The following is a 22,984-nucleotide window of genomic DNA, read 5'->3' on the forward strand; positions in this document are numbered from 1 at the left end:
TCAAAATAAAAGTACAAAGCCAATGCTCATAACTTTAAATAAAAAAAAGATTCATGCATATAAATAGTATAAACAGAACCAGTGAATCATAAGCTTTTTATAGACACCTCACTTGGTCTACTTTGTACAAGATTTGTTGCAAACATATAACATTGGTTGCAACAATGATCTGCGTGTTTATGTCAGTAACACTCAGAACAGCCTGGTAAATTGTCTGAGCAGACCTTTCACTTGTGAGCTCTGCTATCTCTCATTCTGCATTTCATGAGATTCATTTTTCAAACCTGGCTTACCCCTTAAATAACCTTATTTGCAATTTGTGTCAGGTCTTTTGTTCCAGGGCATGTTGGAATTTCTGACAATAGGAAAGTATCTGTCTTGGAAGAACAAGTTGCTGAATGACTATTTTCCCATTCTACTTCTTGCCAGAGTGTTGCTTTGGTAGGATCATGCTTGTGTGATCCTCAGTGGTGTGGCTCTGCCAGCATTTGGTTCTTCATTGGTTATGAGCACTTGTACACAGTTATGAGCATATCGATACACAGTGTTTACTTATGCCCACATTTGAAATTTAAGACTAAATAATATCAGCATTCTGCCTTTTTTGAGCCATAGTGTATGTCTAGACTACATGGCTCTGTCAACGGAGCCATGTAGATGAATTTACTAGACATAGGGAATGAAACGGCAATTTAAATAATTGCCGCTTCATTTACATCAAAATGGCCGCTGTGCTGTGCCGATCAGCTGTTTGGTGGCACAGCGCGGTACTCTGGATGCGCCACGGTCAACAAGGGAAGCCTTTGTTGACTGCCCCGGTAAACCTCATTTCACGAGGCATATGGGGGTGGTGAACAAAGGCTTCCCTTGTCGACCGTGGCGCATCAAAACTACCGCACTTTGCCGCCAAACAGCTGATCGGCACAGCGTGGCAGCCATTTTGATGTAAATGAAGCGGCAATTATTTAAATTGCCGTTTCATTTCCCCATGTCTAGTAAATTCATCTACATGGCTCCGTTGACGGAGCCATGTAGTCTAGACATACCCATATTCTTATCAGCTTTCTTTTCTGAGCTCCATTCTTGTAAGGATGAGAAGAGTATACCTTAGATATTAGAAGATGTTGGCTTTTTTTTTTGGACATACCTGGGTCTTTTAGATCATCATCACAGCTTTTCATGTCAGCTGCAGACAGGATGAAAGGCTTTCCAGTCTTGATGCAGATAATTTTTTTGTGGATTTTGTCCTTCAGTACATCTGTACTAACATTGCAGATGTATCATCTGCAAGCAGAATGGTAGCGCACTCTAAAACAGGGGTGGGGAAACTCAGGCCTGGGGCCAGATGTGACCCTCAGCTTGCCTGGATCCAGCCTCCAAGGCTCATGGCCCCCCTCTGCCCTCAGGATTGAGGAGTCTGCGCTGGTGCTCTAGCCCCCACTCTCCCGCAGGGCTGGAGCACACACAATTTACTAGGCTGGGCCCTCTAGGCTCTGGTGTGGGAGCGGAATGTGAGGAGTTCTTTCTCCTTCTCAGTCAGGGGCCATGTTAGTGTGGGTTTGTTTTTGTTTTTTTGCTTCTCACTTGTATGCGGCCCCTGACCAATTTTCCTGTGGTTCAGCAGCCGCCGACCCAAAAAAGGTTCCCCACCCCTGCTCTACAAAATCTCAAGCAGCTTTCAAGGTTTGGGTGGTGGGTTTTTTGTTGTTGTTTTTTTTTTTGGCTCAAGTAGCTACAACAGATGTTTATAAAGCTACAACTCAATCATCAGTACAGACATTTTCAGCTCACTATGCTATATCTCAGTATTCCAGATATGATGCCAACTTGGTCAAGCAGTCCTTCAGCCATTGTCCAGAGAGGTTCTGAAACCTCTTCATTTACCTGTGGATTGAACTGCCTGTAGATCACCTGAAGTAAAATGGACATGTGCTGTGTTGTGACAGCTAATCATTTGAGACTTGTGAAGCACTAAGATATTGTAGTAATGAGAAAAGCCCAAAAAGGAAATTTAATAATTCTATCTTTGAGAAGGATTCAAATAGTGTGAAATAAATAAAGCATGGAGCTCTACATAGAATAATAAAGAGAAAACAAGATATTCAATAGCTGCTCATTACGTGAACATGATCCATCCTGTGCATTGATTAAGTAAACTGTGTTAAAAATAGTATGTGACCGTGTAATTAAAGTCTATCATAATCCATATGCCCAAGAAAACTGAATTAAGGTTGCACACGCAACCTTCATTCTAGCATTCCCCAATGTTTGAATGCTTGACTTTGCAGCAATAAGAGTAATGTTCTTTTAACAGATTGTGTCCATGTGCACCTGTGTAAAATAAAATAAGATTGATAAGTTGGTCACATGGCAAGTTAGCATTAACATTGTCCAGGGGCTTGCTGTACTCTGCAGGCTGCAAATATTTTTTTGTGGGTTATACTTCCCTGCTTCCAAGTAGTTGCTTACATTCCTATCTGATAAACAAAAGCTTATTGGATAGTCGATTAGTTCCTCAACTAGTCTTTTTCCCCTCACCTTGCTGCCTCTAACAGGAGGCAGCAAGGGCAGGGGGAACAGGTGCTGGAGGGAGCCAGTTTAAAAGCTGGTTCCCCCCATCACTGTCTCTGCAGGGAGCAGATGAGTAGCGGGGACCAGGCGCTGATTCCCAACTTGCACCCAGTCCCAGATACCACAACTCTGCTTTTTAAATGTATTAAGAGCCTGTTTGACTAATCGACTAGTCAATGGAAAATCCATCGACTAGTCGATTAGTTGATTAAACTATATTTAACATTCCTAGTTCCAACTATAGTCCATGCCATAAAACTTCTAGAACAGAGAACTCAGTAGGGAAGTTAGAGGAATTAAAAAGTTGTAGTTGGGGCAGTCCTCTTATGTATGGGAACAACTGTCAGTTAATTGGGTTGCTTACTATTTGAATTATTTTTAGTGGCATATGTATTAGTATTCAGCACAGTGTTAGATGATAAAATTTGTCCTTAACACCAATATTTTAGGATAAATTACTGTAGTTTAAATTAATTCAGATTTTAAAGAAGGCAGTTTATAAATCCATTTCTAAGATGCAAAAATAAGTACTGTACTGAAAGTAACTTTAGCAAAAGTCCAGAAATTATTTTAAGTATATGTTTTAACTTGAGCTATTTTAACCCTTAACATGCCAATGAACCCTATAAAGAGTTTATAATAGGGGGGTTGGATGGCAAATTTAAAACTGTTATGTACTGTAAAGAGACAAATTAAATAAATAAAAAGACATCTAGATAAGTAGAACTAAAGTCATCTGTGAAACAAATGTCAGTGGAAGAATTTACATTGGTGTGAAAGGTGTAAGATTTGATTCCTTGGGAATTGCACTGGAAATCTGACTCTGTTGGTCAAAAGCTGCTACATCTCCTTGCCTCCATCGACAAGCAGACAGTTTAGCTCCCAAAATGGGCAGGACTGATACAAAATACAGCCTGTCCCACATAGCGCACGTCTGTGGTTATCTACAGAAGTTCATGTTTATGAATTTGTATTGAAGCTCCTGTAATTTAAAACTGCTTTCATTTTCCTGCAGTCTAGACAAGCAAGGACAGCACAGTAACCACCATTTATCTTCCACAGTTATGAATTTCTTTCCCCCGGCACAGTGTGCTTTCCTGGTGCAAGTTATAACTCATGCACAAGCTTTGCATTTTGGCCCTACGTGTTATTTTTCTGCTTGAAATATTAAATGGATTACATTTATGTAAATCATATTTATGTAACTTAGTTTGGAACTACTACTCCTTCCCCTCCAGTAATGTCATCAGCAAGTCTGTAAGTTAACCATTCCTTCATAACATGCAAATGCTTAAAAAACAATCATTTTCCATATGCCCTTTTCCAGGATAATCTCCTGAATTTTAAGCAGGCATGTTTAAATTATTTAGACAGACTAGGAATAGTTTGTGTTTCCTGCCCACTTCAGAGGGCATATTTTGTTGATAAATGCTCTTTAAAAATATAGACTAGAAACGTTAATGGGTCATTGTTAATTCCGAGTCAATATTATTCAGGATAATCAAAGTTTATCACTGGGGAAAACAAACCACAACTCCCTAAAGTAGATATTCCCTACTTGCCTACTTACTCTTTGCTTTACTTCTTTTGGGTTCCTGGAAACTATGAAGACGTGTCTTTTTCTAACTCACCAATGGGCCTGCTTTTTAATAGTTTGGGGGGATGCCCGCCCCAAAATCTCCATCAACGTTGTAATAAGTAGCACATCTTTAGAAAATGCTAAGTGGTATTTTAACGGGGTGGCACTCAGCCGCTGAGACCACGTGTCTGGACAAGCGCACGTGCCTGCACTTTTCTGTTTGAAGCTGAAAGCTTCTTGGGTAACTCAGCCCTTCAGCTGAGTCACACCCTGTGTGAATCAAACCCCTTCTGGAGTACACCCTTTACAGGGCCTATCTCAGTGCCCTCTGTAATGCCTCTCTTAGTCTGTCTTTGAATCTGTTTCCCCACGCTGGTTGAGAGTGGTTGTCTTCAGGGCTTTCCCTCCTGGAGATGGTGACTGCCAGCCTGCCTGTTCACCTGCCTCCCTCACGGTCTGCATACCTTGAAGGCTCCAGAGATAGTGACCACAACTCTGTTCTTCAGCTACCTTCTTGGTCCTTGATTGGCCACTTTTTCTGCCACCACTCTTGCCTCCTTGGATGGCTTCTTTATTGACCTTTTCTTCTAGGGCAAGCTGTTGGCAAATTGGTCCTGCTTTGAGCTGAGGTTTGGACTAGATGAAATTCTGAGGTCTCCTCCAACCCTAATCTTCTATTATTCATATTTTCCAAATTGAATAGAAGGTAGAATACCAATAAAAAATGCCATTGATGGTGTAAAGAAAATATTGTTGTCTAAACAGCTTGTAAGTACATGGAATGCTAGGGTGAGTGTACGGTGCACCAGTTTTTCATGCAGTAAAATCTCATGTGGTCGCTGCTATAGCAGACTTTAAAGGGTCACTCTCTGTCTTACCATATGCTGATGTTCTGCATGGACAACGCAAAGCTTCTTGCAGATCTAATAGCCTCTGGCATTAACAGCCATACATATAAGAATATTTTGGGGATATCTAATGATTTTTAATCTGGTAATCTTATTTTAAAAGCATTAATTTTTTTTGCAAAACAAAGCCAAATACCTTGATATTTTGACCTAGCACTATGCTGTAATGGTAATAATGAGACTATTATGTGCCCAATAGAAAGTTATCCATCCCAGCTATTTTGTATATGTAAACTGCAGTTATGATTCAGAAGGCTGACTTGGGGAATGACTCACAGCAAGATAATGTTTTACTTAATCTTTAGTTTTCTGGCTGAGCATGTGGTTAGCATACCAGATGCTATTATCTGGCTTTCTTCACTCTGAGGCAAATTGCTTCAAGAACTGTTAGCTGCAAAAATCTCATTTTGAATAGCTAATAGCTCCCTAAATTATCATCACAACCTGTTTTGTTTTCCTTAGTGCTCTACATTAGGTATATACAATAAGTATTTGAGTAATTAATATTGTCCTGGCAGCTAATTAGCTGGCTGTTCACATCAAGAATCCCTATGTAAATTTTAAGTAGAATAAAAAGTGTAAAAAATAGTGACCATAAGATGAACATTAAGGCTCTGTGAACTTATTTGTGAGGGCTATGTAAAAGAGGGGAAGAATTGTTCACCCACTTGAAGATGCCTTTCCTTTTGTGAAGGACATTCGGCTGACAAGACTCCAGTTCTTGCAGGTATATACATTTAAAAATCGAGAAAAGAGGAGTTGAAATCTGCTCATTAAAACACTATCTGTTCCACAGCCATAGAGATGGCAATTGTACATTTGCTTTGTGATTCACTTTAAAGTTAGGAATTTGAAACCAAGTAAGTTCAGTCCTTTGGTTTTATTTCATTATCTTAAGAGTTTTTTCTGTCCCATTACCATAGTATTTAAGTGCTGAATGCATCTGCAATTCTTTTCTAAAACAGCTGCAGGAACTTGTGTTGGTAAGGTATGTGGCATTCTTTCCTCTGATGGTACTGAACCAGTGCTCCAGCATCATAAAGGCACTGTACTGCTGTAACTGCGAAACAAAAAACCTAAATCCACCAGCATCCTGATTACTTCTGGCTACAGATAGTTCTTTGGTATTTTTTGCAAAAGTGCAAGGATTTATTCTTGTGTCTGTCAAATTTCCACACTCCATCAACAATAAATTCTCCCGTTATTTTCAGGTGAAAAAGAGGAGTGTTTTTTTTTCTTTTAGTCAGATATATATTAAACAAGAAAAATGATTCACTTGTGGAGTTCAGTTTACTTCAGGAACTCTGGACGCACGCACAGCTCCATTGGACTGAATCTCTTTACAGAAGTGAGGCTGAAATTTGTACAGTGCTGTGGCATAAAAATCTCTATCAATAAATAAAATATCTTGCATACATACCATTTTATTAACAGTAAAATTAATAATCATCTGATAATTTACATTAATTTTAGACAGTTCATTTCATGTTTTGGATTTTTAAACAATTAGCATTAGAAGTGGTGATCAGGTTATTTGATTTCCCTTTTTCTCAGATCATTATTATAGGTGCAATTTTATATTTGTTGTTTCCGAGTAACATTTGAAGAGTTAGTCTTTTGCATGAGCAATGTTCAATTCAGTATAGTGCTGAATCCAGATGGAATCAAAGGAACAAGCTGATTAAGCCTTGACCAGCATGCAAGGGTATTTTCATGAAAATTAGTCTGATTCTCACTTTGATGTTGTGCACATGTGCTTTGCTAAAAAGGAATGTTTCAGATTTTCCTTCACATAATTCTGCAGACTTGCTCTACAGTTACTTGACTCATGCTAGACTGGTAACTTATGGAATGCATTTGATTTTTGTCTTTATTCAATAGTATAGACAACTGTTGCTTGCAATTCTGAGAATCCTTGAAGTTATTAACCCAGTTATATTCAGCCAATACTTGCATTGATTATAGATATAAATTGTAATGTTGCCAAATAACAATTTATAGGTAGAAACATTTAGTTTTCTGCAATCTCAAGTGATGCTGCTATTTTTCCGGATTTTAGGGTAATGTTTTTAACATGTAACAAAGAAAGTGGGTGAAATATTCTTTCAACTGGTAATGTAAAACAGATTTATTTTCTAACTGTTTTCAGGTTTTCTAAAACTATACTGATAGTTATTTGGAATTAATTCTTTTGGCTTTATTTGTGGATCCATTCACTTGCCTACCCTATATTGCTTCTGCATGGTGTTATCTGTTTCCATCTTCAATTTCAAGGCATTGCTCATCTTCTCTTCCTCTGAAGCCATACTCTCATTTTCTTCTTCTCTTCCTCTCACTGCTTTGTGATTTCAAAGACTTTCTTTGCGTCCTTCACCCACTGTCTCTTCCGTTTTCCACCTGGAATGATCTCTCTTTCATGGATTAAGTAACTGGCTTCTTACTTGAAAATCTTTCCTTAAATCATGGACTTTCCACCCAGTATTTCATAAAAGTAATGCCCCTTTGAGCTTGCCACCATTGTTTTAAACCTGAATTATGTTGCCTCTATTTCAATTACATTGTAAGCTGCTCAGAACAGGAACTGTGACATCTTATGTTTGTATAGCTGAAAATGCACAGATCACATTTGATGATAGTGTTGGCTTTTTAAAATTTTTCTACATCAACAGAAATCTTTTAATACTCGTAGTGATTTTGCTTCTTTTTAGACCTAATGCTCAAACCAACACCAGAAATAGCAAGACACAAGGAAGAGGAAGATGAATGTGACTACCTTGCAAAGTACTTTAGTGTTGTGTGGTGTAAAGCTTCAAAGAAAAAACACAAGAAATGGGAAGGTGATGCTGTTCTTATTGCAAAGGGAAAGTCTGTGATACTGAAAGATATGGAAGGCAAAGACATTGGAAGAGGTATTATAGATTTACATGTAGCTGTTGCTTAAATGTTGGCCTAAAAATAATGTGTGTGTAGAATGGGAGCAAAAAACTCCAAGAGAAGCAGAGAGGGCAAAAAACTAATTGGCATCAAGACTGAGCTTGATAAGGTTATGGAGGGGATGGTAAGATGACATTGGCTATGAAGAGATGTAGCTCATCTGTGATTGGTAGCTGCAAATATGACAGTTATTGATGGGAAATAGATGGGAAGGAATCTCACTACAGAGAATTCTTTCCCAGGTTAGTGAGTGTTCCTCCTGACATCACACTTTCATACTGGCACTTGCTGAGGCAAAACTTTTGTTTTTGGCGGACAGGGGAGAGAGGGTTTAGCACCTCTGAATAACAAAAGTTTTGTCATTCAATTGTCATTGTAGACATAACCTGAGTTACATCAGGTACAAAAGCATTGAGCTCCCAGTCCAAGGAGAGGGGCTAGAAAAGAAGGGTTGACCAGATTAGCAGAACTGTCAAAATAGAGGCACTGGGCCTTGTTGATGTCAGCCGCTCAAATAATGCACTAGGAAAGTGGGTTTGTACCAGGGACAAATTTGTGGTAGAGGAAGCAGGATTATTTGTATATACTCTGATCAGAGGTCTGTTGAGTGGGTGAGATTGGAGCTGCACTTTTCAGGTACAGTGAAATAGCAATAAATACTGTCTTTGCCTGAAAAGCAAGCCAAAGTTGTTGATGCAGAAAATTTTAGTCTTTCCAATCTTGGCATCAGCTACTGTAAGATGTATTTTGATTTTATATTAAAAATAAAAAATAAGGCTTGTAAGCTACAGGTTTTCATCAGCTCAAAATTTTTGCCTGAAAAACAAGCAACAATTTAAGTTGCCAGCAAAGCCAAAGTAGACTATTTAGTAAGAAACTACAATTTTACTATGTGTTTCTACAAAATATACTTGTATTTGAATGTAAGACAGAGATGACCTAGTAATTTGTTGCAACCCTAGTGGTGCAAACGTTGCTACTCCTTGGCACTTTAATTTGCCAGGTGGCAAATTGTGGTATGTGTGGGAGAAGGCCCATGTTATAAGTTTGTACTGGGCCCAGAAACATTATGCTTAGCCCTGGCTTGAAGTAGCCATGACATGGATGCCAGTTTCTCTAGGCTCCAGCAACCACTTCAGTTTACTTGAGAGAATATTATAGTCTGAAAATTGGAATAGCTGCACTTTCTTGTCAGAACCAAACTGAATTCTTACATACTTTCCCCACCTATTACTAGTGGTACACACAGTACTAGCTTATTGTCGCAGATTGCTGACTGGTCACGTGGTGCGGGCTTTCCCCATATCCATCTGCTAAATTGCATTAAATGGCAGCTAAAGTATATTATTTTTAACTTTTTCCATATAAGCCATTGCCATGATTGCCACAGGCATATTGAGAGGTTGCATATGGAACAGGGGGATGGGATGGCTCTTGTGATAATGAGTGAGGAGGAGAGGAATGGAATAGCCAGTGAAACAATCTGTTCAAGATGTGGTCTATTCTGTGGAAGTAGTTTGGCTATTCTAAGATGGTTAAAATGGTTCTTATGTATTCTAAGATCTAAATACATGCTTGTATTCAGTTATACAAAGATAAGTCACAGCAGTTTTGAAAATATTCAGTACAACAATTTCCAGATGATATTGGTACACTTCAGTTTTTTTCTTGGTATTGTGATTTGCTTGAATGACAAACCTTGTTGCTATTTTGTCATCTTAGTATGAAAGGTTATTCAAATTCATATACTTAATTATTAAAGATTTTGTTGACATTTCTGTTTTCATTTCCTGCAGTTGAATATTGATATTAAGGGAGTGATGCCTACTGTGTTGCTTAATTAACTGCTAAATATGAATTATTATTTTAGGTACTGGATATAAATCTAAAGACCTTGAAAGTCTTGGTGAAGGTCAAACACTGATAATTGGAGGAAAAGAAATTGAAGTGATTGGTATAATTTCAGCAGAGGAGTTTAACAGTGGCAAGTGTTTTCAGAATGATGTAGGAACTTCATCCATAGTTCCAACTGCTTCTTCACAATGTTCCCTGAAGCCATTCTGTTGCCCATTAAAAAATCTCTGCAATCCAAGTACTAAACAAAATCTACTTAAAGATTCCCAGAACTACAAACCTCGCCATGATCCAGATGCTTCAAGTAAGCTTTAAAATTCTGTTATTTATTTAACCATCCACTGTCCTTTAGTTTAAAAAAAAAAAAAAAAGCAAGCAAGCTCAATGCATAACCAAGGTTTTGATGTTCTCTATCCAAGTGCTGAATGAGAATCTATGGGTAATCCAGTGAAAAATCAAGTTTAATCAGTAACACCAGAACAGGCTTCTGTTCTACAAGTAGCAGATGTTCTGTAAAGCAAGAGATTGGAGGCTGTGTCACTGACAATTGAGAATGTATCCTAAAAGAATCCATATACCATAGTGTGTTATATAGGCAGTTCTTTATAAATATTTGTGATGGCTATGAAAATTGTTTAAATCAGAATGGTTCCAAAAATAGACTAGTGAAGAAAAATGAATGTACTGAAAAGAGGAACTGACAAATACCAAATATTCTAGAAAAGTTCTAACTTTCTACCAAGTTTAATGGAGTGTTGGCGGACGACACCAGCGTGGTGTAGGGGCTAAGGAGTTAAACAAAGTTAGAAGAATTGCTTCCAGTGGAGTCTGATCCCCCATAGTCACCTATGTGCAAACACAAAAAATAACTAATAGGTCAAGTTCAATGACACCTACTGCAGGGAAGAAGTTCTGTACCACAACATTATAGTAACTTTGTGCTGTCATCCCATTAAATTCTACATGTTAAAGAGAATCATACTGGGAGAGTACTTGTATGGGAGAGCCCTAGTGAACAACTGTAAGTGCAGGAAGTAGTGTTGAATATTTAGAGGATTCATATCTTCCATTTGTTTTTAGAACCTGTAGTGCAGTCTGCTGGCTAGAGACAATATTTTGGAGACAGCAGCATCCTGTTTCAGAAGAGAGAAAAACACCAACTTTATTGAAGTGTTATCAAACTAAATTATTCATAATTTTAATTTTAAAATGCACCTAAATCACAACTTAGCATTCACACTGCAGTTTGTTAAACCTCATCCCATTGCTATCCTTTGTGTGTTATCTCCTAAGATTATAAGGTCTTCAAGGTGGGCTACCATGTCTTTCTACCTCTATAACTTGCCTACTACCCTAGACTTATACAAATAAATAATAATAAGGTCTAACCACATGTTATCATCTTACGGCACATGTAATAATAGAATTGTTAATAGACCAGTGTTCTGGTCTAATTCCAGCTTTATTATGTTCTGTCTCCCAGAATACCTTGTTGTGGTTTCAAGATATCCACATTCAGCCCTACATTGCTGTGTGGTGCTGCTATTTTCAGCCACAGAGTTGGCTGCATTTTGAGATCTGAGTTTTTCTCCAATTTTCTGTGTCTTGGGGACTAATCATGTGATGAATTTGAGTGTCTGCCTCAAGCTGAGTCTCTCAACACCCATGGAAGTAGAAAGTACTCAGAACCCTGCTGGATGGGGACCTTTAATCTCCAAGCTAGCATGAGTAGGGAATGTTGTACATGTTGATTGTCATCTTATGTTGCTCAGTATTAACTCCTTCCAGTGCTGGTGGGCTCCAAAGTATTCTGACCATTGCTCTGCAGTCTTTGAGGGGGGATGATGAGAATCATGTATACATATGGAAAAAAATATAGCGTTAGCCACAGTGTTCTGATAACCTCTATTTTGAGTAATTATGTTCTGTATTCCTTGCAGTATTATGAGCTATAAGTATGGATGAGCTATTTTCCCTCATTTCCTGCCCTAAACTGATTATTGTTGGTAATCCTCCATTGAACAGCTGCTATAGTTGATCTAAAAGGTGGCTGATTGTAGTAAGTGATGGTTAAAGTGGTTCTTATGTATATTAAACTTTTAGAGAACTTTGAAACTTTTAGGATACAAAGCATTGTTTTAATAGTTATTTTATTATTTATATCAACACTGTATCCAGGTATTCCTAAGTAACAATAGGAGCTATTCTTTGTTTAGGAATGATCAATATGTTAAAAAGCAATTTTAATCAGTTATTGAAATGTAACAGATAGATATCTTGAAAAAACAATACTTTTTGCTTACAAATACCAATTCTCTTACCACATCTGTGTATGTTTGAACTTTAAGATTCTTTAGTTATGCCACGTCCAACTCCAGATCACCAGCGGATATTCAATAAAGCTGGTATACCTGTGGTAGATGTAGTTGTGGATCCTTACCTTGTAAATCATCTTCGCCCACATCAGAAAGAAGGAATTGTATTCCTGTATGAGTGTGTGATGGGAATGAGGTAGGAGAACAACTGTCTTGTTCATTTTAACTGTGGTAATTTTTAGCTTGTTTAAAAAAAACTCCCAAAACTAGTGATGTAACAGGTTAACTGGTTACCTAGTAAGCATTAGCCTTAGCAGCATGCCTGCAGCTCAGTTTGGCGGGACCCCACCTGGTTGGAGCAGCCCCTGCCCCACCCATGAAGGACTGGGTTGGAAGAGCCCTGCGCCCACTGTAGGCTGACTAGACTCCAGCCAGGGGGCCCCTGCCTGAGGCAGCCTCCTCCATAGGACCCCTGCCACTGTGCTCCAGCCCTCCATGGTTAACCAGTAGAATGATTAAAATTATATCATTTAACTGGTTAACTTTTTTAATTGGTATTTACATCTCTAATCAAAATTGAGATGCATTCTATAGATCTATACTAGAAGAGAATGGTTGAATTATCCTATAAACCATCTGACCCAAGCCAAAGTGCAGTGTGGGTTGGTAATTCAGAAATTTGCAGTGAAGTATAAAGGTATATTGATATGCCACTCTGTTGAAAAATCAATATATTACTTTTATCTTTTTTAACATTAAATTTTTATACTATAGCCGGCTTATGGTATGTGTTCATGTACTTTAATGAAAATTAAGTATTTTAATAATGCGACAATGCTAAGATCTATAATGTTGGGTGATTGGTATATAAATCTAGTAATATACATGAACTTCACATAAATATAAAGAACTTTTTCTGGTTTACCTGAATGAAAAACTACAATAGATCATCATAGGAATAAGTAGGTTTTATATACTTTAAAAAACTCCACCATATTCACCAGATCAGAATGCAAATAGTTTCAGGGTTGTAACTATTTCTTACAGACTAAGTGGCAGATTTGGAGCTATTCTTGCTGATGAAATGGGCTTAGGAAAAACACTGCAATGCATTTCGCTAGTCTGGACTCTCCTACATCAGGGACTCTATGGATGCAAGCCTATAATAAAAAAGGCACTGATTGTCACCCCTGGCAGTCTGGTGAAGAACTGGAAAAAAGAATTTCAGAAATGGCTGGGAAGTGAAAGGATCAAAGTGTTTACAGTTGATCAGGTGAGATTTATATTAAAAAAGGTGAAAACTTTCTCAAATGTAAAAAGGTCAACATTCTAAGTAAGCTGGTTTTTTTAACAAGCTAATATTTGTCTGCAGCATTTGCAACAGAAGGGAAATGTATGCATGAAAACTAAAAGTGAAATTGATTAGAAACTGACTATTTTAATTGTCCAAAATTGGAGCAATGCAAAAAATTTTTAAAAATGAAAAGCAAAATAGGGGAAATAATGTGGGGAAAAACACTTACAAAAAACATCACAGAGTAAAGATTATTAACAAACATATAGCAAAAAATATTTTTTTAACCTGATACTTTCCTGGTGTATATATCTGAGGTAACAGAGAAAATTCTGCTTTCGAAATCTGACCTAATATTTGTTGTGAATAGATTAACAGTTTGGTTTGGTCTACATTTATAAGTTAAGTTAGGAGTGTGAAAAATTCACTACAGCAGCACAGGTATAGTGATATAGCTTTGCAACTTACCATCCTGATGCCTGATCTACACTATGAGGTTAAGTCAAAATTAGTCCCATTATGTAGATTTTGTTAAGATTGAGTCTACCTTGCCAACTCCTTTCTGCTGACCTTAAAGGCTTTTAAAGTTGACTTCATTACTCCACCTTGATGAGAGAAATAGTGTTACATTTGACCTTCTGGGGTCAAATTTGGTGTAGTGCAGACCCAGTGGAGTTCAAGTTGATATTCTTGAATTTCTAAAGTGGGAATGTGCCTATCCTGGCCAGCACTTTCAACTCTGCTGCTCACCCATGTACACAGGAAAAGCCCCAGGAACCTCTGAATTTCATTTCCTGTTTGGCCAGCATGGTGAACCCAGCAGCACCTGACCATGAATGCGCAGGATCGCAAACAAGCTCCAGCATGGAGCATGCAGGAGATTCTGGATCTCGTTGCTGTGTAGGGAGAACAATCTGTGCCAGGCAGAACTCCAAAGTTGCAGGAAAAACACTAATATCTATGTCAAAATTATACCGGGCATGAGAGGATACTGTTGGGACGCTCAGCAGTGCTGTGTGAAAATAAAGGAGTTCAGCCAAGTGTACCAGAAGACAAAGGAGACAAATGGTCTGTTTGGGTCAGAGCTTCAGACAAGTCTTTTCTACAAAAAGTTGCACTGGATTCTAGGGAGGGACTCAACCACTATCTCAAAACTGTCTGTGAATGTTTCCCAAGCAACTCTTCAGGCAGCCTTTGGCAACAATGAGGAGGACAGTGTAGATAAAGAAGAGAAGGAGAAAGCGAATGCTTAGCTGGCAAGTGGAGGATCTGATCTCACCAACAGCCAGGACCCTTTTCTAACTTTGGAGCCAGTCCCCTCCTAGGACCTATTGTTGCCGGACCCTGATGGTGGGGAGAGCACATCTTGTGAGCTCACATTTGTAATCACACTACAGTAGTTAAATGTAATTGTGTTTAAACTTTTATCTGCCATGAAGAATTGGGGTACATTGGCAGCCAGTCTTCCTACACTGCAGGAACTCCCCAGAAAAGTTTATGTAACGGGACTGTTACCCCTTACTAAAACTCTGTGGGAGTTTTTGGTTTGCCAGCTCGCAGTATCTGAAGGGGAAGAGTTCATGAGACTGATTGACCCCAGAGACAATGGAAAGCAGCCAACACTCCAGCTCAGCCTGATTGACAGGTTGGACAGGCCAGTGAGGAAGGGGAGAGGCCAGGCCCCGTCCTCCCTGTGAGCTGGGATTGTTCTGGCTCTCTCTCTGAACAAACAAGCTGTGTGCAGAAGAGGTCCTGCAAAGCCAGAGAGCTGAAATAGGAGTACAAGCTGTGTGAAGAAGTCCTGCAAAAACAGAGAGCTGAGAGACTGCTAAGAGGAGCAAGCTGTGCTGAGTGGCAGTTTTTGCAGCAGCAGAGCCAGGCATACACAACTCAAGGAGAGCAGACCCTGTGTTGAGCAGCAGACTGGCAGTGCTCAGAGAGCCAAAAGGAACAGAGAAGCAACACAAGGAGCTGGAACTGGCCAAGCAGCACAGCCTGCAGCTGGATGTGGTGAGCACCTGGGACCAGCAAAGTGTGGGGAAAGGCTCTGGACTGGGAGAGGGGTCTGGCCACTTCGAGCTTGAGACTGTGTGGTCACTACCAGAGTTAGCATGTCCAGCCTGTAGCCCCCCTGCAGCATATCCAGGGCCTCTAAGAAAGAGACTGTGGACTGTCCTTACACCCTGCAGACTGCTGTTTTGATGTCCCTGTGCTACAGAGCAGGGCTGGGTGTTCTCATTTAACCATTCTCATTTTGTCTTATTCTTTTCTCTTTAATCAGTTGTTGTTTAATAAATTGTATTTGCTTTGAACCTTATGAAGTGATCACTGGGCCAAGAAGGCCTGCAGTGTAAAGAGAGCACCTCGGAGTGGGGACACCGTAACTCCTGCCCCTAGTGACTACAAGGTCAGGGATTAAGCCCCAGGAAACCTGGGCCCAGCCTTGTTGGGGTTTCAAGGGTTCTGCTACTTCGGAGAGTGGAGGCCCTCAGGATCAGGGAGCCGTGGGGTAAAGGAAGTGGGAGCGGGGACTCAAATCCTTTCGTTGGTTCATTTCACCGGGGTGTATAGAAGCCAGGAAAGTTCCCCACAATAGTGGGATCATTCCCCCGCTTACATTTATTCATGTGTCTAGAGAGGAGTGGGAATCCTCTCTGCATATCGCTACAAAGCTGTTATAGAGTCATTCTTCATCTCAGTGTTTGCATCTATAAAATCACGGTGTACCAGGGCAGCCACTTAGCCACTTTCTGATTTGGCCCCTCATGGCTGGTGAAGACTCTTTTGCATCTTGCCTCTGGTTCCCCTTTTTATAGCCCCTTAAACTTTAATACAGTTTTGTGGCTAATGCACTGATACAAACACTCAGACATCCTGTTAAGGATTGGATAAGTAATAAAAACCACTCAAGACAGTCCTCAGGGTCCTCAAAATAAATTCCATCATTACAACCTGAAAATTCATACTCAGTTCTGGCTCTTCTAACCCAATCTGCTATTCATGAAGCTGCCGCTTTTAGCCTTTCATAGCGAGAGTTCAGCCATCTGGTTCTGGCTTCCTTCTCTCCATCAACATCTCCTAACTTCTCACAGAGAAGTCAGCATATCTATAGTGCCTATGCTCCATTACAAGAGTTATAATACCTACCTACCAGAAATGTTGAAAGCATGAATGAATGCTTTGAAATGATTTCAAATTATTGTTAATTCCATAGTTCATATTCATATGCCAATTATATTTGACCACAGCAAAGTATATAATAGAGAGTAATAAATAAATAGGGTTGCTGACTCACTGGATCAGATTACTTGGATTCAGATGGAGATGTCTGTCTGGTAGCTGAGCTTTGGCTGGAAGTGAAAAATATATTTTTTAAAATTCTGGAGTGTTGAGGAAGCTTCAGGCTGCAGCTTGTGGATTGGAGTCATGTTCTTTGTAGTTGGAGGGAGTCAGCAGGAAAATTCAGCCTAACTCATGGTGGAGATTATCATTACTTTTTCCCAGGAAGAAAGGATTTGTCTTCCTTTAAGGAAACAGTTGTTAGGTCTCTACTGAGGAAACCATCTGTTGCTTTGGGTCATCTTAACTATCAATCTGTATCCAACATACTGTCTTTGGGAGAGCTCATTGAAAAAATGCTTTCACCTTTTAGATCATGTTGCAAGATTGATCTGTTGGGTTTTGAAGTAGAAAGGTGCTCTGAAAGATTTGATGTGGTTGATTGTGGAATATTAGTATACCCAGTATTAATTAGTAGTATGCCAAACGAGCTATTTGTGATATAAACTATTCTATTATGCCCAAATAAAAATGTTAGTCTCTAAGGTACCACAGGACTCCTCATTCTGTTCCATTAAGTTGCTTTGGGATGAAGACTGTCTTGTTGCAAGGTTTCTTTCATATATTTCTGATGTTTTTTACATATAGAGATCATAAGCCCTTTGGCTAATATACAGCATGTCTAAATGGTCCAATGAGATAAAAAGATTTCTATGGACAATTAACTAGGAATGATGTAAGGGTTTAAATAAAAAGGGATGTCGTCATTTTAGAAGTCGTGTATGAAAATGTTACTGTTTTTAACCATCTAATCTTGTGAAAACTTTCTTTTATTATATAGAACTTTTGTTTGTTTTAGTCTCCTAGTGCTGTTCTCAAGGTCTAAAACCTCTGATTCTCCAATACTGCTCAGACTCAGCTATCGTCATCACACAGGCAATTCATATGATGTCACTTTTCTTTATTTCTATAGCTTGAAATAAGTAACTAAAGAAAGAGACCAAAGTAAAGAGAAAACATGACTTAAAAAGAAATTTTGAAGGAAAAAGTCATTGAATGTTTAAAACAAAAGGCCTCATGGATTTTTCCTGACCGCCAGTAAAATATTTTGGGAAAGATTCTCTGCTGGATACACCAGAGCAGGAGTGCTGTTGAACTGGTTATAGGTTCCTGATTCCAGCTTCTAGGCCACCCTAATTTGTGCATGCTAGGTATGCTCTCCTAGGGTTAGCAATGCTATGTGGCTCATGAAAGGAGTGATGATTATGTGATTGAATCAAAACAGTTAAATAGAATATTGCAAATTTATTACAACCACAGCATAAACTAGTTTTTACTGCACTTTGTGATCCCATCATAAATGTACTGAAAGTTATTTAGGCTTTTTCATTATCGCAGTTATAATTATCTATTTGAAACGTGCCAACACTGCCAGGGTTAAGTAGCTGTTAAACCAAGTCTATAGTTTTCATCTTTGTAGTAATGTGCCTTAGACTTGGTGTACTTGAAGAACAGTGAGCTGTCCAGTAGCATGGTAGTGTTATTCTGTATTGCCATGTTGGGTTTATTTTATAAAATTTATTTTGTAAATTAAGAGTGAAGAAGTGGTCCAAGCCCATGGGGAGGAAGGGATAGCTCATGTCATTCACAGACTCCTGCAAATCTGCAGATATACACTTAATAGCCACAGATATCCATGGACCATGGATGCATATCCACATTTTATATTTAGAGCTCTGCAAAACTCACATATCTATAAGTCTTATATCTGTGCAGGGCTTTAGTCATGCAACAGAAATTCTTCCTGAAACCAGAGAATCAGGGAATAGGATTGATGACCTCCAAAAAGAATTGGCTGTGTAATACAACTTTTATTTATGCCCTGCAGGATAACAAAGTAGAAGAGTTCATCAATTCCCCACTTTATTCAGTTCTCATAATCAGTTATGAGATGGTGCTGCGGTCCTTAGACCAAATTCAGGCTATAGAATTTAACCTCCTAATATGCGATGAGGGGCATCGTTTGAAAAACAGCTCCATTAAGACAACTTCAGCCCTCATCAGTCTGCCCTGTGAAAAGAGGATTATCCTGACTGGTCAGTATATTACAGATAGCTTTTTTAGTCTAGCTATAAATTAGGATAACTTCGGTGAGTATGTGAAAGAAAGTTGCAAGTTATACAAGTATGAAAATGTTGACAACGTTATCAGACATAGTGTTTTAGTATATTTTATAGAAATCAACAAGCTCTGACTAGTCAAGTGTAAAAGTATAACTAGGCAGACTAAAAAAGAATTTGAAGAGAAACTAGCAAAACACATTAAAACTAAGCAATAATTTTTAAGTACATTTGAAGCAGGAAGCATTTAATGGAGCCAATGGACAATCATGATTCTAAAGAAGCTCTCAAGGAAGACAAAGCTATTTGCATCAATTTTCACTGCAGAGAATGTGAGGGAAATTCCCACATCTGAGTCGTTCTTGTTAGATGACAGTTCAGAGGATTGTCACAGGCTGATGTATAACTAGAGAAGGTTTTAGAACAAATTGATAAAATAAACAGTAATAAATCACAGGGATCAAATGGTATTCAACCAAGAGTTCAGAAGAAACTCCGATTGACATTTCAGAACTATTAACTGTGATATTGCTTACATTGGCCTCTATACCAAATGAGTGGCAGATAACAGATTACTCTAATTTTTATAAAAGACTCCAGGGGTGATCCTGGCAATGCCCGGTCTAACTTCAGTAACAGGCAAATTTATTGAAACTAGTAAAGAGCAGAATTATCAGACACATAAAAGAAAATGATTTGTTGGTGGAGAATAAACATTGGTTTTCTTTAGGGAAATAGAGCCTCGCCAGTCCATTAGAATTCTTTGAGGGGTCAACAAACAAGGATAAAGGTGTGGTGTATTCGGACTTTGAGAGAGCTTTTGATAAGGTCCCTCATCAAGGCTCTTATCAAAGTAAGCAGTCATGGGATAAGAAAGGAAGGTCTCATGGATCAGTATTCCCAATCCAAGCAGAAATGCTCAATCAGAAAGTTCTGTTTAGCTAAATGGAAACATTTCTCTACTTGGATACAATAGAATTTGTCATCCCTTGAATAAGTGGGTATTTGTGCGGTGTCAGACTGCTTCCTGATTCTCAATATATCATGCATCTGACGAAGTGGGTCTTTGCCCACGAAAGCTTATACGCCAACACTTCAGTTAGTCTATAAGGTGCCACAGGACATGAAAAAACTGGGTTCTCTCAACCTGTAGAAGAGAATACTGAGGGGAGACATGACAACAACAGTTTTCAAGTACACAAAAGATTGTTAGAAAGGGGACAGATTCCTCGCCGCTTTTGCAGATTCAGACTAACACAGCTACCCCTCTGATACTTGACATCAATATATCAGGACTCTCTGTGGGACCATCTAGCAGCAACCTGTGCCTCTCATCCTCTGGTAGAATCATAGAAGTGTAGGACTAGAAGGGACCTTAGCAGGTCATCTAGTCTAGGCCCCTGCAATGAAGGCAGGACTAATAACTAAACCATCCTTGATAGGTGTCTGTATATCCTGCTCTTAAAAATCTCCAGTAATGGAGATTCCACAGCCTCCCTGGGCAATTTGTTCCAGTGCTTAATTATCCTGACATTAGGAAATTTTTCCTAACATCCAGCCTAACCATCTCTTGCTGAAATTTAAGCCCATTGCTTCTTATCCTATCTTCAGAAGTTAAGGAAAACAATTTATCGCTGTCCCCTTTCTAACAATCTTTTGTGTACTTGAAAACTGTTATGTCTCCCCTCAGTATTCTCTTCTACAGGTTGAGAGAACCCAGTTTTTTCAAGTTTTCCTCATAAGTAATATTTTCTAGACCTTTAATAATTTTTGTAACTCTTTGAATTTTCTGCAGTTTGTCCACATCTTTCCTGAAATGTGGTGCCCAGAAGACTATTTTTACTCTCCCAAAACAAATCCTTGAAAGATCTCATTGTGACCTTCCCACTGGGGAGAAACCAACACCACAATGAGATCTCCATTTTGTATGCCCAGTATTTATCAGACCATGTTTTGAACTGATAGCTATGTGTTCCATATCCTACCAAAATTCTTAATTAACTAGGTACTGAAAATATACTATACAAAAATATAATATCTACCATTGTATGTATTTGTGTTGACTTTAAACTGTGTTGTAGTCAGCAATCATACTTACTATCAATTTCAAGAAAAAACACTTAAATGTACAAAAGTATATATTGAATTATTTTTTCCTTCACGTAGGTACTCCAATACAAAATGACCTGCAAGAATTTTATGCATTAATAGAGTTTGTAAATCCAGGAATACTTGGCTCTTTGTCCACATACAGAAAAATATATGAGGAGCCTGTTATTCGGTCCCGAGAGCCGTCAGCAACAAAGGTACATCATTTAAAAACAAGAGTTCAGTCACAGAGTATAACTCATGAGGCAAGTTAGAAAATTCATCTTCGAAGGTACGTCCTCATTTTTTGAGGAGTAATGTTAGTTCGAACCAAGGGGTTTGATTCGAACTAACGCATCCCGGAGCGCACTTCCTGGTTCGAATCTGCTGGCAAGCGGAATAGTGCGCGGGCGAGATTATGCTAATGAAGCGTGGGATATTTAAATCCCCGCTTCATTAGCAATTTCGGTCGGCTACATTTGCATCCCTAGTTCAAACTAGGGAGCAAGTATGGACGTACCCTAGAGAGTCAAATGTAATTTTGACTATTTTTCTTCTTCTTTAATGCATAAACTATGGCTGAGATTTTCAAACAAGCCACATTCCCTTTGGCTCCTCTCTGCAGGGATAAGGAATCCTCAGAAGCCGGCATGGAAGTTTTGGAGCTGGTTTCCACTCACTGCCCTGACAGGGCATGCAGCCTGGGTATCCATGTACATGCAGGCCTGGGGAGGGGCTGGGGCAGAGAGCAGAGTGGGGCCCAGGTACCACTCTACAGTGAAGGAGAATGTTTGAGCTCCCAGCTCAGCACAATCAAGGGAGGGATAACTTGCAACATCCCCATGGGCAAGAGCCACCTCCTACTTGTCACCTTTACTCCCTACTCTGGTCAAACTCCATGCAACAGTGAGAAGTCAGAGCAGGAAGGGCAAATACGTTCAGCCAGTCGGGGTACTTCTGGCTAGTGTGCGGGCTGCCTGCAACACTGTTCCTCTGCCACGAGGAACTCTGGGATACATCTGGAGGACTTCTGGATTCTGAATTAAGCTGGGGCTGAATGCACACAGGGAAGCAGTTGGGCTTGGACCCTGAGTTCCAGATTAACATGAGCTCAAACCCTCCAGCCCTGGGACTCAGGGTTTGATTCTAGGTTAGCAAATTAGCAGTGTGAACACAAGGAGGTTTTGGCTTGAGCTCTCACTTAGACCCAGGTTTAAATTACTGTGATGATATACCCTGTGTAGCTTAATAGTTTATCTCTTTCACCAGCGGAATCTGGTCCAGAAAAAGATACTACCTCATCCACTTTGTTTCCCTGACCTCCTGGGACTGACATGGCTACAACACCACTTTCTTTATTGTGTCAGACTCTGTGACCCCAATTCAGTGTTTCCAGGCTGGAACATTGGGCCCAAGGGGGTATCAGACTTATTGGAGAGAGAAGACATTGTAATTTGGTCTAGGGCAGGTGGAGTAACTAGGGATGTCAGTGTGTAGACAACTACATGATTAACTGATAAGTCTAGGCTTATCGGTTAATCCTGTCGACTAAACTCATCCCCCACCTCCCTGCTGCCTCTGTATCAGCTTTTAAGCTGGCTCCCCATGAGCACCAGGTCCACCTCCCCTCCCCGCTCATGCTGCTGCCTCTGTAATAGCCTGGCAGGAGGGGATTGACAGGAGAATAGTGAGGACATATAGTGACATGAGGGAAAGAAGGGGGATCAAGCACTTGGAGGGATTGAATAGAAGTTTAATTTCTCACTTGTGCAATTCCGAGGATCTTCTTATGGAAGTTGTCTTCTCTGCTATACAACACCTACTTTGTCAGGAGTAGAGCTCTGCTCTGGCAAGGCTTGGGAGTCTGAGGGCTGGTCTACACTACAAACCTATGTCAGTATAACTATGTTGTTTAGGGGTCTGAAAAATCCACACCCTGAGCGATGTAATTATACCAACCTATCCCCTCCGTAACGTGTAGAGAATTTCTCCCAGAGACATAGCTACCGAGAGATGAGCTTACGGAGATGAATTAATTCTCT

General features: G+C 39.5%; 1 protein-coding gene across 4 annotated transcripts in view; it reads left to right on the top strand.

The window, feature by feature from the left end:
* RAD54B (RAD54 homolog B) overlaps nt 1–22,984 on the top strand; it is an 87,520-nt gene that overhangs the window by 42,330 nt on the left and 22,206 nt on the right. For all 4 annotated transcript variants that reach the window (XM_014571475.4, XM_006111004.5, XM_089776205.1 and 1 more), the window contains 6 exons: nt 7,767–7,967; nt 9,863–10,150; nt 12,195–12,357; nt 13,209–13,434; nt 18,623–18,830; nt 21,021–21,160. In XM_014571475.4, coding sequence (XP_014426961.3) covers nt 7,767–7,967; nt 9,863–10,150; nt 12,195–12,357; nt 13,209–13,434; nt 18,623–18,830; nt 21,021–21,160 — 1,226 coding nt within the window. The remainder of the gene's footprint in view (nt 1–7,766; nt 7,968–9,862; nt 10,151–12,194; nt 12,358–13,208; nt 13,435–18,622; nt 18,831–21,020; nt 21,161–22,984) is intronic.

The sequence above is a fragment of the Pelodiscus sinensis genome, chromosome 2, assembly GCF_052426305.1.
Source record: "Pelodiscus sinensis isolate ZL-2025 chromosome 2, ASM5242630v1, whole genome shotgun sequence".
Taxonomy (NCBI): Eukaryota; Metazoa; Chordata; order Testudines; family Trionychidae; genus Pelodiscus; species Pelodiscus sinensis.